General features: G+C 33.5%; 1 protein-coding gene across 1 annotated transcript; it reads right to left on the minus strand.

Moving 5' to 3' along the window:
• Nucleotides 1-1,175: 1,175 nt before the first annotated feature.
• On the minus strand, nucleotides 1,176-8,789 carry LOC18441224 (monooxygenase 2). The gene is made up of 5 exons (XM_088852458.1): nucleotides 8,746-8,789; nucleotides 5,299-5,367; nucleotides 3,449-3,575; nucleotides 2,652-2,746; nucleotides 1,176-1,755 (listed from the first exon to the last, which is right to left on the minus strand). Exons 1-5 carry the CDS (start codon nucleotides 8,787-8,789, stop codon nucleotides 1,176-1,178), a joined length of 915 nt encoding a protein of 304 aa, XP_088708584.1.
• Between the last annotated feature and the right edge of the window lie 7,799 nt (nucleotides 8,790-16,588).

Here is a 16,588-nt window from a genome sequence, read left to right on the forward strand (position 1 = left end):
CCTTGAGGGCTGGCCCAGGCTTGGTTCTGCCTATTTGGGCCGCACTAGATAAAATTAAAAGAAAATAATGTAAAAAAGATTAAATAAATAAATAAATAAAGGCCTAGTCGGGCCTGTCTTGATCTGGCCTAGGCCCATCCCTCGGGCTAAATTGCTCATGCCTTAGCTTTTTAGGACCTGACCGGGCCAGGCTACCCGGCTTATTGCCACCCCTACCCATGGTCTTTATATGAGAATGCTTCTCATGTGCCACAAAAATCGTGCTAATGTGCATGATTTGTAAGCTGAAAGATATATTAGGCACTGTATAATACACAAGATTAGCACAATCATTGTGGAGAAGGAAAATATTGAAGAGGAAATATAAGGACGACAGCTATAAGGAGTATTAGGCTTTCTTAAATGTTTAAGTTGTGATTCTCTGACTCTTTATCTATATCTTCTATTTGATCGTTATCAATAATGGTCAGGGTATTGTTTTAGGATCAAGTTCAATTGAAAAAAAAAAAACAATCTGACATACGAAAATCTTGTCAAAACGGGTGTTCGATTACTTGGGCAAGCCGAGTATACCTAAGTTGGATGTCTAACTTGGGGATCTTAAAAAAAAAAAAAAAAACTCACAAGAAATTATGAAAATTTAAAAAAATAATGAATTTATTTCTAATCTATTTTTTTATGTTTTATGTCATTTCGGTAAATATTGAAAAGTATTTTTGGCCATTAATACTTGTTTTTCGATTTCCCCATCTTTTTGGATTATTTTTAAAATACCGATCCCAAATTAATTTTTTCAAAATCCATTTTTTTCTAGTTTTTTAACCCCATTTAGATGTGATTTGTTTAATTTTACTTTAATTCTTTGGATTTCTTGTAGTACTTTTGGGCTTGGGCCTAACTCAGGTCGGGCCTAGGCCAAGTACTCGGCCTGAGTCAATCATTCAAACACGGTCAAAACAATGGCAATACCACTTCAAGATACTGGTTAGAGAAAAAATGCATCCTCATTATTTCTTAGAATATGTATTATATTACTAACCGCATTATAAAAGCAAGAAGTCTCTTATATTACATGGGATATACTTTCAAACCACGTGGTCATTATTACAATTATCCAATCCATAAAGTTGTAAGTTGTCCAAACACACATAAAAGGCGAAATCTGGCCCTCTAAACTAAAATTCAACAGCTTCAGTTTGTCTCTCCAAACCACTTTTTAAGTAAGAGGGAGGTGCTGGCAACACCCTACAGTCATAATCAATGACATTGAAAAGTTTACTGTAAAGAAGCCCATAAAACACCTTATGCCTTATAGCTTTCACCAACCACCATCCATCATCCCCTTGAACCCACCTAGACAAAAGAGACCCAAGTATTAAACCAGCTGCCCTCCACTTTCTCTCTTTAACATAGTTCTTGAAACTAACTTCCACTTCTTTTCCTTCAAATTTATGTTTCTTCAGAAAAACTCCCCCCAAGTGTCTTCCCAATACAACAGCATCCTCTAAGGCAGAGCACCCACCTTGAGCTAGGTCCCGTGTCATAGGGTGCATGGCATCGCCCGGGACCGTGAGATTGGCTCGGCTCGCAGGTCTAAAGATTAAGTCCCATGGCCACCTAAACTTCAAGGGTGCCAGTGTGAGTGTGGAGAGATCTGTATTTGCAATTATCTCCAAGAATTTTGATGGGAAGTTTTCCCCCAACCTTGCCATTGCGTCTTTGCGGACTGACTCTGGGTTTCCTTGATCTCTGCCTCTGGAAAATGCATAAATGGCTAAACTTAGGACTTCTCTTTGTACACAAGGTACAAAAAATTTGGCTCAAATACATATGGAATACCATATATATATAACATTTTCTCTCCATTACTTATACGATTGTGTAAAGGTCCTCATGCCTATGAGTATTCCCTTAATGTATTCAAACTTTTTTTTATACTCACATGTCTTTGTTTTGTAATAAAAATATTTTTTAGTAAAAGTATTTTTTGTCATTAGGAAGAGTATGATGGATATTTTTTTAATAAACTAATGGCATTTATTAGTTGTTAAGATGTAATAATTGCTCCATGTGATGATGTCATGATAATGTCATATTCCACGACAGTTAATAAATGGTATTCTTTATATCATGAATTTCTACTTTGCCCATGAATAATTACTTAAATACCTTTAAACAAAAAGTTATTACATTACGGAGTAAAAGTATTAAATATCCAAAATATTGAGTAAAGGAAAAGGTTTATATATAGTCGAGGCTCTAAACAATCAAACTCGAGCCCACCTCAAAAATTGCATTAGGAGATGTTGTTTTGATGCTCAAATATCCTCAAATTGATCATCTCGACATCAAGATACATAGACATTAGAAAAAAAAATGGATTTCAAGTTGGAAATAATGCATCTTGTAACACATTTTTTGATGTTCAATTTCCTAGATTTCCAAGATTTTCAAGTTTTTATAGATCTGTTCGATCTACACTATTTTTTAAGCTTTAAATTTTATAATTAAAGATGAAATTTTATTTAAAGTCTATCACAAAGATTTTCAGTATTGAAAACACATTTTTCAACACTATTTGAAGGTATGCTTTACTTTGATTGTTTAGAGAATCTGCTCGATACAAACCGCACCATTAAGTAAATACTCACATGTATGAGTACCCTAACATAAAACCTACAAAATGATGGAATATGGCCACATGACGTTTCCTTTCATCAATGTAAGTCAGTGGCATGAAAATCTCCTGCCCAAAATGTAAAACACCCTAAGTCGGGCCAGATAATGAGGCTGGCAGGATAAAAATTTTGGAATCGATTGTCTCCAAGCTTTCAAGTTCACTTCAATAAAATAAAAATGATTAGGTATCGCCCAATCCAACTCGTTAATAACAAAAATCAAGACCAAGCAAATAGGAAATCAGATAATTAGAGCCGGATGCTAGTTTTTGGAACACGAATCACACAATTACGACCAGGCAATACGAAACCAGGGGTTCGGTTCATCAATATACGGGTTCATAGTAATGGTTTATTTAACTTGTGGGCGCGCCTTGTTTGTTGTGAACCAATAAATCAATGAAACCAACCCTCATGCCACAGCCTAAGAATTGTTGGACATGTCGGGGGAGACCATGTCCATGTCCTTGGTCATGAAATAAATGCAGTCATTCAATTTCTCATCTAATTGTCAAGATTAATTGTGATCACTTCGTACCAAAGATAATAGTCTCATTATATACTTTCTCTTTTTTATATCCATACTTCTCGATATTCAAATGATAAATTTGACCGTTTTTAATTATCAAAGCAATCGTTTTCTATAGGTTTTTTGAGGTGTCTCTTATACAAAATTGACACCGAACTATTTTACAAAAAAAAATAAATAAATAAATAAGAGAATGGTCTCGAACCTTGGGTTTGATGGTAGTGCCATCCTCCTAGTGGACTGCTTGAGATGCATCGGGAAGTGTTTGGTTTGATGCCACATGGCAACAAAAACGAATCGTACCCGGCTTCAAGTCCTCCCCAAGTGCCTCCAGCAGCACTTTCCTATGTATACAACGTAGTCCTCCCCTGCACCATTATCAAAACATGAAGAACAACCTAGTTTTTAATAAAATATTATAAATTTTCATCTATAATCCTTTTTTTCTGGTCTTTTGTTTTTGTTACTTTATTTATTTTGAATTATCATTCTTTTTAGTTAAATATTGTGTAAAAGTAATATTATACATTGCCATGGATAACATATATAATAGATGTCGAATTAAAGGGTGAGGTTTGTATAAAGTGTCCACTTTATACTGAGGCATACCTTTAAATTTTGCAAGAATATGTAGTTTTGATTTCATAAACTTTTTGATAGCTTCAAAATTTATATTCAAACTTTATTATGAAATTTAAAATTTTAAAACCCATGTAGATCAAGTAGATTTATAGACAATCGAAATTTTTGAAAATAGACGATCTAAATAACTTGTTACAAGATGCACTCTCTTTTGGACTTGAAATTTTTTTTCCTATATATTCATTCATATTGAGGTTGAAATGATCAATTGGAATATTTTCCAACTTTGGAACAATATTTCTTATAGGATTTTTAGGTGCACCTTACTTCTATAGTATAAGGTTACAGCCTTATGTAAACTTCTTCCTTAGGAAAGGATTGGGTTGTGGAGTAGCACCCTCATACCTAGTTACCACGTTGTAGTTTTCAATCATGTTAACACCACCCACTCACTGACACCTTTTAAAAAAAAAAAGCTAACTCTGCAAATTACCAAAAAATATATATATATCTTCCCTAATTGAATTCTACTGCAACTCAATGAGACCCCAAAAATACCATATAAAATGAAAAGGTAATCTACTGTGTACTTTGTTTGTCATAGGAGTCTAATTTTCCATCTAAAACAAATTGGTATGCTTGGGCTCTATCAGATGTTTTATTTTTGGACAAAGAATGGGTGTACCTAGGTGAACACTCGTGCAGTGGCGACCTGATTGACCCCACATTCTAAAATCATATTATTCAGCTCTATTATTAAAATAAATAAAAATTTATTCAAGCAAGACAATGATCCATGTTGATTCTGATAGAATATCCAATCCAAGTTTCTTAGAATTCAAAATCTAATCAGGAAAAAAAAAAGGACCACAAGGTGTGAAAGTTAGTGTAAGAACTTTCATCAGATATACCCTGAGAGACCAAATAATCAATGATCCTACGGACTACAAATTATTTCATCCATTATTTCATTTTTTATTTGCATCATTTTTACCTTTAGATTAATCAAAGGCATTCTAAGAACTTTTCATGAGTTGAAATAGTATGCAAAGTATTAATTAGCTCATCTCTTAACAGGTCTTTTGATAAAGGACACGGTTAGCATGCGGCCAGCCCTCATATTGTAGAAATGTGGGCCTGGCAATAGATATATTTTTTAAATATAATTTGATCCCAATTTTTAGATAATATATAATCTTTAAGATGGAGATCATGAATATAAAAAATAAATAAAATTTTAAAACTAAAAATAATAATTATATTAAAAAACAGTTGGACCATTAGTTACAATTGTTTTAGATGAACCACCTATTTGCATCATCTTTAAGATGGATGCTTTATACCTCTGGATCGCATATTGTACAAATACGGTCCAGTCCGCATAAATCAATTGCTCTTTGATAAATTTCCCTTTTTCTTTTACTTTACTTTAGATAATACATACCCATAAAACAATTGCTCTTTGATAAATTTCCCTTTTTCTTTTACTTTGCTTTAGATAATACATACCCTTCTTCAGGTCCATATGTAAGCCTAGTCGGTTGAGAAACCCCTGTGGCAAGTGAAGTCACGCAGGACCTGCACCATTACAAAACTTCAAACAAATACATGGTAAGAATACCATACACCAGTAGTGTTTGGTGATGAAGAACGTAAAAGTGAGGTGTATCATAAACCTTGGTGCACATAACCAAGTGATCAATATGTTTCCCTAAGTGTCATCAAAACCGGACCGGCTTAGTAGGTTCAACTAGTTGGGCCACCTATTGGACTCCAAACTGGTTCAGTCTAATCCAACAAGAATTCGATTTTGGAAAAACCTCATTTTTTTTATGTTTATTTAGGATACTTTTTGCAATATGTAATTGTTATGAATAATTTTCATTGATCTAACTGGTTTGGTAATTAGACAAGGGCAAGATTTCCATGCTTTCCCTGCAACATAGAAGTTCTATCCTCTCCCTTATCTAATCGTCCATTCTGAATAGAGGGCTAAGATTGCCCCATTCACAATGTCACGTCTCTACGCTATTTTATTTTTAATTTTTTTCTAAAAACTATTTTGACACCAAATTTTGGACATCCATTCCTCTAGTAAACTCGCACTAGCGAAAAATATAAAAGAAAATATTTTCAATAAAATAAAATGACCAAAATACCCTTAAAAGATTCAAGGGGTGTTTTGGTTATTATATTTTATCAAAAAATTGTTTTTAATATTTTTTATAGATGCGCCCCAATGAGAAGATGGCACGAACCAAATTTCATATTCATACAATTTAGAAAGTAGTGAAGAAGTCTAAGATCTTTCATTGCAAATTTCCTTCTACATTGGGAAATGAACCAGTTTAAAATATCTGAATTGTTACTAGTAACAATGATAGCATCAACATAAAGGAAAAGGATAGTAGTACTTTCAATAGTGTGAGAAACAAATAGAGATGAATTAGTGATCCTGCAATTAAACCCCAATGATAATAAATATGTGCTAAATCGATTAAACCAGGCCCGATGTGCTTGCTTAAGACCATATAACGCTCTCTTTAATTTGCATACATGAGTTGGATCTTTTGAGCTCACAAATCCATGAGGTTGCTTCATAAATACAAGTTCTTTAAAAAAGCTATGCAAGAACGTATTTTTCACATCAAGTTGTCTGAAAGGCCAGTGGTGCACTGTAGCTATGGTGAGCACAATCCAAATACTAGCAGGTTTAATAACAGAATTGAATGTTTTATAGAAATCAATTCCAGCAATATGATTACATACTTTATCAACTAGTCTGGCCTTAACTCTCTCAAGGCTACCATCCGACTTTAATTTAGTTTTATAGACCCAACGACAATCAACAACATTTATATCTGGAAGACGTGGAACTAACATGAATTAACTTGTAGGGCTTCAATTTCCTCTTCCATCATATAATACCAACCTGGATGACCCAAGGCAGACTTGATGGATTTAGGTTTAGAAGGGATAGCTTCAAAAAAACAAACACTTGAGATTGTTGCCATGGATGGGAGAACCCAAGGTCTTCGAGTACCATCTTGAGTTCTTGTAAGCATGTGATGACGATGATGCTTAGGGGCTGGTAAAAAATTAGATTGGTTGGTTTCTTGCGTGGCAACATTTTCAGTACCATGATTGGGTGTTGTATCATCCTAGACATCTTGTATTATTATTGTAGTGGTGACATCTTCTTCTATATGTGAAATTGGAGAGCTATCATTGTTGATGGGAAAAGTAGGTCCCAAGGGACTAGATACATCAAGGATGTCCTGTATGGGTGGTCTATATAGAGGTGATGAATCAGAATAGGAATGAGTATGTATGTCAGGCTCATAACACTCTGACCATTCTACATAAGAGGATAGTTCCTCCCGAACCTGAGCATTATCAAACAAAGAATTGGGGTTTATATAAGGATAACATTTTCATCAAATACAACATGTCTAAAGATATAGACTCGTCCTGTGGGTGGATGTAGACATTTGTAGACTTTATGCTGGATATTATAGTTCAAGAATACACAAGGAAGAGAACGGGGACTAAATTTGTTTGTAGTATAGTCTCAAAGATATAGAAGACACCGACAACCAAATACTTGAAGTGATGAGTAGTCTGGTAAGCATCCAAACAATAGTTAGTATGGTAAATCCATTTTTAAATTGGTAGAGGGAATTCTATTGATAACAAATACTATAATATGAAAGGCTTCAACCTAAAAATATATAGGAACTCTAGCATGAAATATCATTGTAAAGCCCAATTCGACAATATTTTTATGTTTCCTTTCAACTATTCCATTTTGCTCAGGGGTTCTCGAACATGCTAATTGTTGCATGATTCCATTGTCATAAAGATTATCAATAAATTCTTTCTTATCAAATTTACCACCTCCATCACATTGAAAAAGTCGAATTTTTTTATCAAATCTCCTTTCAACCATAAGATGAAATTTCATAAATGCAGCTAAAAATTCAAATTTTTTGTTCAAAAGATAAATCCAAGTAAAACGAGTATAATCATCAACAAACACCACATAAAATCGATAAATCTACTTAGAAAAAATTGGAGCAAGGCTCCATAAATCCGAACGAATCTTAAAGAGAGGTTCAGTACAGGTTTTACCAGCACCACTAAAGGGAAGCTTACAACTTTTTTCTATCTGATAATTAACACAGACAGAATGAGATTTATTCCATGCATCAACATTAGTCAACTATTTAGATTCTAAATAGCGACCAACTTTACTTTCAGGATGTCTAAGATGTTGATGCCACACATCTTCTAATGTTCTTCTAGTTTGATTAGAAAGTAAAGCTTGTTTCACTACTTCAGGTGCATACAATCATCCCTATCTACTTGCACTGGCCAGTGTTCTCCCTGTGCTCATTCCTTAATCAGAAAATCATTTGACGATAACTCAAAAATACAAGGAAAATATGTCGTAAATTGACTAACAAATAACAAGTTCTTTTTCATTTCAGGTACCAAAAGAACATAGAAACATTAAATTTTCAAAATATCAATATTTGTATCACCAACAGGTGAAATAGTTAATTGTTCATCATTCCCAACTATAACCATATTTGTACCACTATAAGGATAAAAATTTTGCAATTTCCCTAGATCTCCTATCATATGAGTGGAGGCACCTGTGTCCGAGAACCATTCTGAGTCTTGTCAATCAACTATAGTCATTGAAGCAAGGGCTTGAGGAGTATCTTCTGCTTAGTAGGTTTGGTTCAATCGATACAAATACTTCAATGCACTATGTCCAAATTTCCCACAAATTTGACACTTTTCTCAAGGTATCTGATGATTGTTGTATCTGAAAATCTTGTTGGAAGCCTTGATCCATATGTCACATAGGAAGTGTAACACCACTTTCTTGATTTTTCTTCAGCACCCCATAGTCCACATTACTGATCTAGCTAGTTTGAACATACTCACCTCAAGAGTTGAAGAACTGTTGACCAGCAAAATTGTTTCTCCATCTACCTCTGTAATTTCGGTTACCTTTGTTGGACACAAAATATTTTTGTTGTCCAACAAAATCCATATTCCGATTTGGATCTAAGTGTTCTTCCAGGATATGGGGCTGATTTCTAATCTCCTGGCTTTGAAGAATAGGTATGATTTCATAATATGAAAGAATAAGAGGTTTAAGCATAGTGGTAGCAAAAATCTCATATTTTGAACCAAATCCATTAAGAAGTCAAAATACATTTATTTTTATCTGGTACAGGTTTTCCAATGGCTGCCAAATCATCACAAGTACTATTAAATTTGCATATATACTCTGATAAGGTTGAATTCCTTTTCTTATAGAGTTGGAATTGCTGGGTAAGTTGAAACTCCCTAGCTTGAGAATTACCTGCATAGGCATTCTTAAGGCATTTCCAAACATCTGCAAAAGTCTTGAGGCTAACAACAAGGCTAGGACACTCTTCTAATAATGGCCTGCCTGTTGGACTTTAATCATGATTTGTAGTCAAGGTTTCAATTTCACTCGTACCATCAAGAGAGTAAATCTTTTGACTTGGTGGGGGGCAATCATCATTAAAGAATCCAAAAAGTTCTTGACTCTCAATTAAAGACACAATTTGGGTTTCCCATAACAAGTAGTTGTTCTCTTTCAATTTAATAGGTACAAAATTTCCTATATTGAGGGTGGAGGGGTATGGATCTTTGTTTGATGAAGATAAAGCGTCCATTAGAACGAAGAGATATTTGATGTGAGGGCAAGAGAGAGCGGATTTAGATTTTTTTGTCTTTTGGAAAAATTGGGTATATAAAAAAGAAGATTGGATGATATGATTATTATAGATAAAATATAACATGGCTTGATGGAGGGAGGATGATATCTTAGAGAAAAAGCAATGGAGGGAGAGAGTTGGATATCAGGGAAACAAATTTGCAAAGTTTCCAAATAAGTACAGAGAGAGAATGGAAAGGGTTTGCAAGTTTGCAAATAAGGTTTGCAAGATGACGTCTTTAGATGGTTTGCAATAAAGTTGAGAAACATGTAGTGAAAAAAAAAAATGGGATATTAAATGGAAGGGAGAGTTTAGTATTGAGAGAGAGAGATAGAGAGAGAGACTTACCTTGAATAGAGGAACAACTACCATGGAAGCTAAGGATTGGTGTCGATGATCGCTCTGATACCAAAAAGAATTTTAGAGAGAGAGAGGAACTCTTTTAGAAAAAAATTATGCCCAACACTGGTTATGGTGGTTCTTTCATTGTATATATAATGGTAATACAATGGTGTAGTATGCATTTTCTTATCTTGTTAAATGCAATATATACTTTTCTATCTTCTATAATGGCAATTTACACTTTCCTATCTTCTACAATGGCAATATGCACTTTTTTTTCCTGTAATATTCTACAATTGTAATATTTTGTTTCTATAAAATGGAACGACAAGGTATGTTCGAGTTTGGTTGGGTAAAATGAGGGCAGAAAATGATACGATATGTAAAAATGAAAGGTCGAACTCTTTTTGTTTTTGGGCACGCAGAAGCACTATCTCAAGACGATATTTATCCCCCTTCGATATAGTATTTGATGTGCATAAGATGGGCACTTCGTCATCAGGATACAAGAAAACAGATAGGTCTTTGATAATGTTCTTAAGCTCTATGCACCCAAGCTTGGAACCCACACACTAGACACCAGAGTCTTGATGTATTAGAGAGGGAAAAAGAGAAAATCAAGTAGAAAGATAGAGTTTAGCCTACTGGTTTGTTTGCTTGAATTGCAGAGCATGGTGTGATGTTGAAAGACTCAAAAATTATTCTAAGTGTCTAACTCGTATGAGTAGGAGGGCCCGTATTGTAGAGCACCAAGAGGTTGCACATTTAATGTTGTGGTGACTACATGCACCACCCAACAGCTACAAGTTACATGCACTTGATGGTTGTTGTTACAAGCCTCTATCTCATCAACGGCTAGATGACCGTTAGATGTCCCATACGCATCAATGGCTAGATGATTGTTGGATCTCCCTACTAGTCGAACTCACAAAAAGATAACGAGCCCGACCCACACACGTACTCATGCGAAGGGAGCCTCATGTGTGCACCATCAAGCGCCCTAGCACTCACGCCCTCGCCCATAAACATGCACGCATACGTGTGCATCATACGCTTCGAGTGCTCCGCACATGTGCCTTCTCTCTCCTTCTACTTAGAATATATTATATGGGAATGTGTGTTCTTAAATATAGCCCAATAAAATCTCTCATCTTCAATGTGGGACTCAAACCCACATCTTCCTCTCTCTACTAAAGCATTTTAGGAAAGAACAATAAAACCAAAGTTATTGTACTTGAGCATTTTTAAAACCAAAATTACTAACAAGGTAAAGCCAAGAATCGGCTCACCAAGTTCATGAATCAACATCTAAATATGTTGAAGATGATGTGTTGACGGTAGGATGTAATCCCACATACTATCAAAGTTAGGTTCTTGATAGTGGATCAATACATCATATATGCCCATATATATGGTGGTTTGATGTATATAAGTCACACGAGGGCGGTTTAGCATCAAAACAATTCAATAAGCAAAACGATTAAAATGAGCTAGCTCGCACAAGTAAATCTGATGCATCATTCGAACTCTTGAAGATATAAGTAATCTGCCATATTTGAATTAGAGTTTGATGTCACTTTTTTTTACAAATTTATCAAGCAAGGTGGAGTATTCAAAGTTTTAAAGGAGGCTCAAGGGAGTCCAAGAAAGAAACTTGTACAAGTTATTAGAGAGTAAAATTATAAATGAAAAGATAAATGTGGTTATGGAGAAAGAAAAATCTCGTTAAAAGGGTTCAAGGTTTGGTAATGAAAGATCTTACTGGAACAAAACAAGACCTAGGAAAATTCGGCAAGGTGAATAAAATGTTTGGGGCTTTCACAAAAGGATGTAAGGAAAGAAACACCTTATAAAAAACATTTCAGCTAATATTCAAAATTTAATGATGGAAGGGCCAATGTGTCTAAAGTGTTGTATACAACCTAGTGTCAGTTTTGATCATTGTCATGGTTAGTGTCTTGGAGATTGTTGGGTTGATGAACCAAAATCGCCCTTATGGGTATATCTTTTATTGTCAAAGGGAATTTTAATCATATGAAAGCCACTTTAAGTGGGATTTTGAAAGCTCGTTTTGTAGAGATATAAAATAGATCCTGTGAGGGCGAGCTTTTTTAGAGATTAAGATCAAAGGTTTGAGTAAAACTCTGGCTACTCTTGTGCCCTATTTCGAGTGGTTTCATCAGCAATTCTGTTGGCGATGGAATCGACAATAGAGGTTAGAATGATAGCAGTGGAAATGAGAATCATTGGTTCTCTAGCGGTTATGAAGTAACCATTGTATTTACCCAATGGTAACAAAACTAACTGCTTGCCAATTGCCCATGGATGTTGCCAGATTTTTCTTAAAATTGGTTTTTTGGTAATTGGTAAATTGGTTTCAATTGGGTTTGTTGTAGTTAGGGATTCACTGCAACAAAGCGCAATTGAGAACAAGTCAAGGTTCCTTACAACGGGCATGTCGGACAATGTACCCCTCTTAGTGATTGAACTTTGAAAGGAAAGAGTACATAAATCCCACTATATCCTCTCTTTTATATTTGGTAAATATGCTCCATTATATATTATAAATTTGTTGTAAATATTATTTTCTTGAAAATATTAAATAAAAATAATGTGTATCCATTATAGACCCCATTATATCTAGCTCATATAGCCAAAAGAATTCATGCTCCCAAGCTAGCGTATTATCCTTTTATTCCCTCGGGCAAAACCCAATCTAGAAGAATTTTTAGGATTCTAGATTTTTCGAATGTAACTTATTTAACCTGTATACTATAATCCAGCGTTTTAAAAAACGCCGAGTCGAACCGGACTCGCCCGGTTCGACTCGGAAATAGTGAAAAAGGAACCGGATCGCCCAAAAATCGGAAATCGTCCGGTTCTAGAGAGAACCGGACGATTCTGTACAGTGAATCGCCGATTCACTGTACGGAATCGGCGAGTCCGAACAGTGAATCGGCGATTTCCGTACGGAATTTATTTATTTATTTATTTTTATTTTTTTTTTTTTTTTTTTTTTTTGGTAATCCATGATAGATTTTTTTTGTAATCCATGATCGAATTTTTTGGTTTTTTGTAACCCATAATAGAATTTTTTGTAATCCATGATCGAAATGTTTGTTTTCTTTTCTTGTAATCCATGATCGATTTTTTTGTTTTTTTTTATTTTTTTGTAACCCATGATAGAATTTTTTGTAATCCATGATCGAATGTTTTGTAATATATGATCGAAATGTTTGTTTTTTTTTTGTAATCCATGATCGAAATGTTTGTTTGTTTTTTTTTAATCCATGATTGAATTTTTTGTTTTTTGCTTTTTTTGTAACCCATGATAGAGTTTTTTGTAATCCATGATTGAATTTTTTGTAATCCATGATCGAACTATTTTTTTCTTTTTTTGTAATCCACGATTGAATTTTTTGTTTTTTTTGTTTGTTTTTTTTTGTAATCCATGATCGAATTTTATGTAATCCATGATCGAATTTTATGTAATCCATGATCGAATTTTATGTAATCCATGATTGAATTTTTTGAAAATTTGTGATTCTTTTTGTTTAATCCATGATCGAATTTTTTTTTGTAATCCATGATAGAATTTTTTGAAAATTTGTGATTTTTTTTTTAATCCATGATAGATTTTTTTGAAAATTTGTGTTTTTTTTTTTTTAATCCTTATTATTCAAAGAGAAAACGAGAGAGATGATGATTCTGAGGCCACCCTATCCCAGCCATATTATTCACATATCGAGTCCCAACAACAACAGTGTAGGGATGAGCACGAAATACTGTAAATTAAATGCTGAATGGCGGTTCATGCAGGGAAAGAACATATCAATATTCGCATATTCATTCAAAAACATGAAAATTCTTAATGGAGTACCCTCATTTTTTATTGAATTCCTAAAAACCAATATTTATAATGAATTTTAATAATTTTTTCGGATTTTTTTGAAGCTTTATTCTGACCGATTCACCCGATTCCGATCAGGATCGCCGATTCGCCGATCCGGATCGGTTTTTGAAAAGCCCGATCCGGGTCACCGATCCGGTTTTTAAACCATTGCTATAATCAATTAAAAAACCTTCAGATTGCAATATCAGTGGGATTGAAAAAATAACACATCGAGACTAAAAACCGTGTCCTATTTTGAAGAGTAAGATCTAAGTGTTTGAAAAGTCAAAATTTAAATTTTTGCTTTCAATATTATCATTTAATGTTTTTCAGGTAGTTCTCCAAAAAAATTTATCAAAAAATTCATTCCTAAGTGAGCCTTTTGGCCGAGGGAGTAAGTGTAAAGCATGCTCCTGTAGGGATATCTTTTATCTAATACTTTTAAAAGTAAGGTACGGTTTTGGTTAGATATCGATATACGGCGACACCTCAAAACTAATCTTGAAGATGGATTGAGGACTCGAAACTTAGCCATCACACCCATTGGACCTACATGAAAACATCTAAGAGAATGAAGCTCAAAGCCAAGGTTTAAAAAAATGATTAGTGATTCAAATTGGCCACCCTAAAAGCCTTGTTGGATAAGTGGATCGGTGATCTCCATAAAGAATCGGCTGGTTTCGACCTAAAAGAATTTCAAAAAAAACACTAAAAACAATGTTTTTTGAGTTTCAAAATAAAATTGGGAGTGTGATATTATGTACTTTAATTATTTGCAAAAATATATCTATGTAATTATTAATTATAATACAATATTACAATATTGCATCAAAATAATTCAAAAAATATTAAAAATACTTTCATACTATAAGATTAAAAAATTAATACCATTTATAATGTGAATTGGTATCACATCAAACATTTATTAACTCTCTTTACTTATCCAAATATATCACAACATAACTAATTATAATATTATAATCTGAAATTAGAATTATTGGTTTATATTTTATAATTATTTTACTATATCAATAAGAACACTTTTAATATTTATATTATCATATCATCCAATTTAAAAACTCCTATTTACAACCATAACAAAAAATAATACATTGCACAATCTATAGTGCAAATAAATTAATAAATAAAATATAAGATTGTTATAAATGTATAATTATTAATTCTAATATTACAATAAACATGATAAAAAAATATTAGGAAACACTTCCATATCATGTGATTAAAAACAAAAATAAAACCCTTGTAAATTTTAATGTTATGAGATTAAAAATATTCAAAAAAAAATTTCCCCTAGAATATGGAAAACAAAGATATCAAAATTAAGAATAAAAACAAAAATTGAATCATATACCATGTACATTGTATAATTTATTTAGTAAAAGGCATAAATGTACTTTAAAAAAAAAAATAGGACGATCATTCCATTGAGTTAAGATCAGCTTCTGACTTGAAGCCGTGCATAAATTTACATTAGTGTTTTTATTGTCAATAATGCATGGTAGTGTTTTCAACCTTCACACTGTGATTGTCGACACAAATAAAACAAAGCAAAAATCCCACATCGTAAAGTTATAGAAGCGAATGTGGGACCATGAAAGAGACGCAACCCATATCGAGTGCGGCAGTCTATCGGGTGCGATGTGTACATTAATTTAATTATTTTGATGCTTAAATATCTTCAAATTGATCATTTCATAATGAAGATGTAACGTATTTTTGGATTGTTAAAAAAATTCATTTCATTATCAAGATGTAATGCATTTTAAAATGGTTAAAAAAAAAATTTAGTATTGAAACTAGTATTGAAACCACATTTCTCAATTCTATTTGAAAAAAAATTAGTATTGAAACCACATTTCTCGATATGATCATTTCATTATCGAGTTGTAATGCATTTTTGGATTGTTAAAAAAAAAATTAGTATCGAGACCTTGCTCGATACTATTTGAACTTTGATTGTTTAAAACCTCAGTACCATACAAATGGCACGAAACAAGAAACTAAAGTACACGATAAAGCGGCCACCTCATTTTTCCAAAGAAATCGAAACTTCAAAACTGTGAGCTGCCGTTTCACTCTGAAAGAACTTCGTGAACCGCCATTTCACTCTGACAGAACTGGGTACGGACCGGCCCAACCCGAGCTGTTTGGGTAGGACACGGCCCGATCCCAATATTTTACGGGATCTAGATCGCCATGAACATTTTTTATTCGGATTAAGTAATTTTGATTCAAATCACCGAATTTTTAAACTTTGCTCATTAGTGATAAATCTTGGGATCATTGTTACTGGACCATCAAGTTATCCCTGATCAGTCCCTACCATTTTTTGGAGCTTCAATCTCCACATTTAAGGGGAAAATAGGATTTGCAGGATCATGAGATGCTTTGGGTTCTTAATCCATCTTCAAAATAAAAGTTTGGGCTGCTGTTGAAATTTAACTTTTACATATCACAAGTAATTCTACTTTGAAAACTCGCTGACTTTAATTTCCATTTTCAAACGGATATCTACCCTAGATCAGTATATATTCTCCAGTTTCTTAAACCTTGAACAAGAAAACGATCGAAGCCCTAACATATCAACCAATTTTTTACTCTTCCGGCCAAAGCCAGCCTATAGAAACTCCCAGTTTGCCAAGACTTGCCTCAAACAAGCGCTCATACCTTTTTTTTCTTTTTCTTTTGTTATCTTTCTTTCCTTTTCTTCTTCTTCTTCTTTTCTTTCCTTCTTTTCTTTTCTTTTTTTTCCTTTTTTTTTCTTTTTTTTGAGTAAATCAGT

This window comes from Amborella trichopoda, chromosome 11, assembly GCF_054954075.1.
Source record: "Amborella trichopoda isolate Santa Cruz 75 chromosome 11, AtrichopodaSantaCruz75HAP2 v2.0, whole genome shotgun sequence".
Taxonomy (NCBI): domain Eukaryota; kingdom Viridiplantae; phylum Streptophyta; class Magnoliopsida; order Amborellales; family Amborellaceae; genus Amborella; species Amborella trichopoda.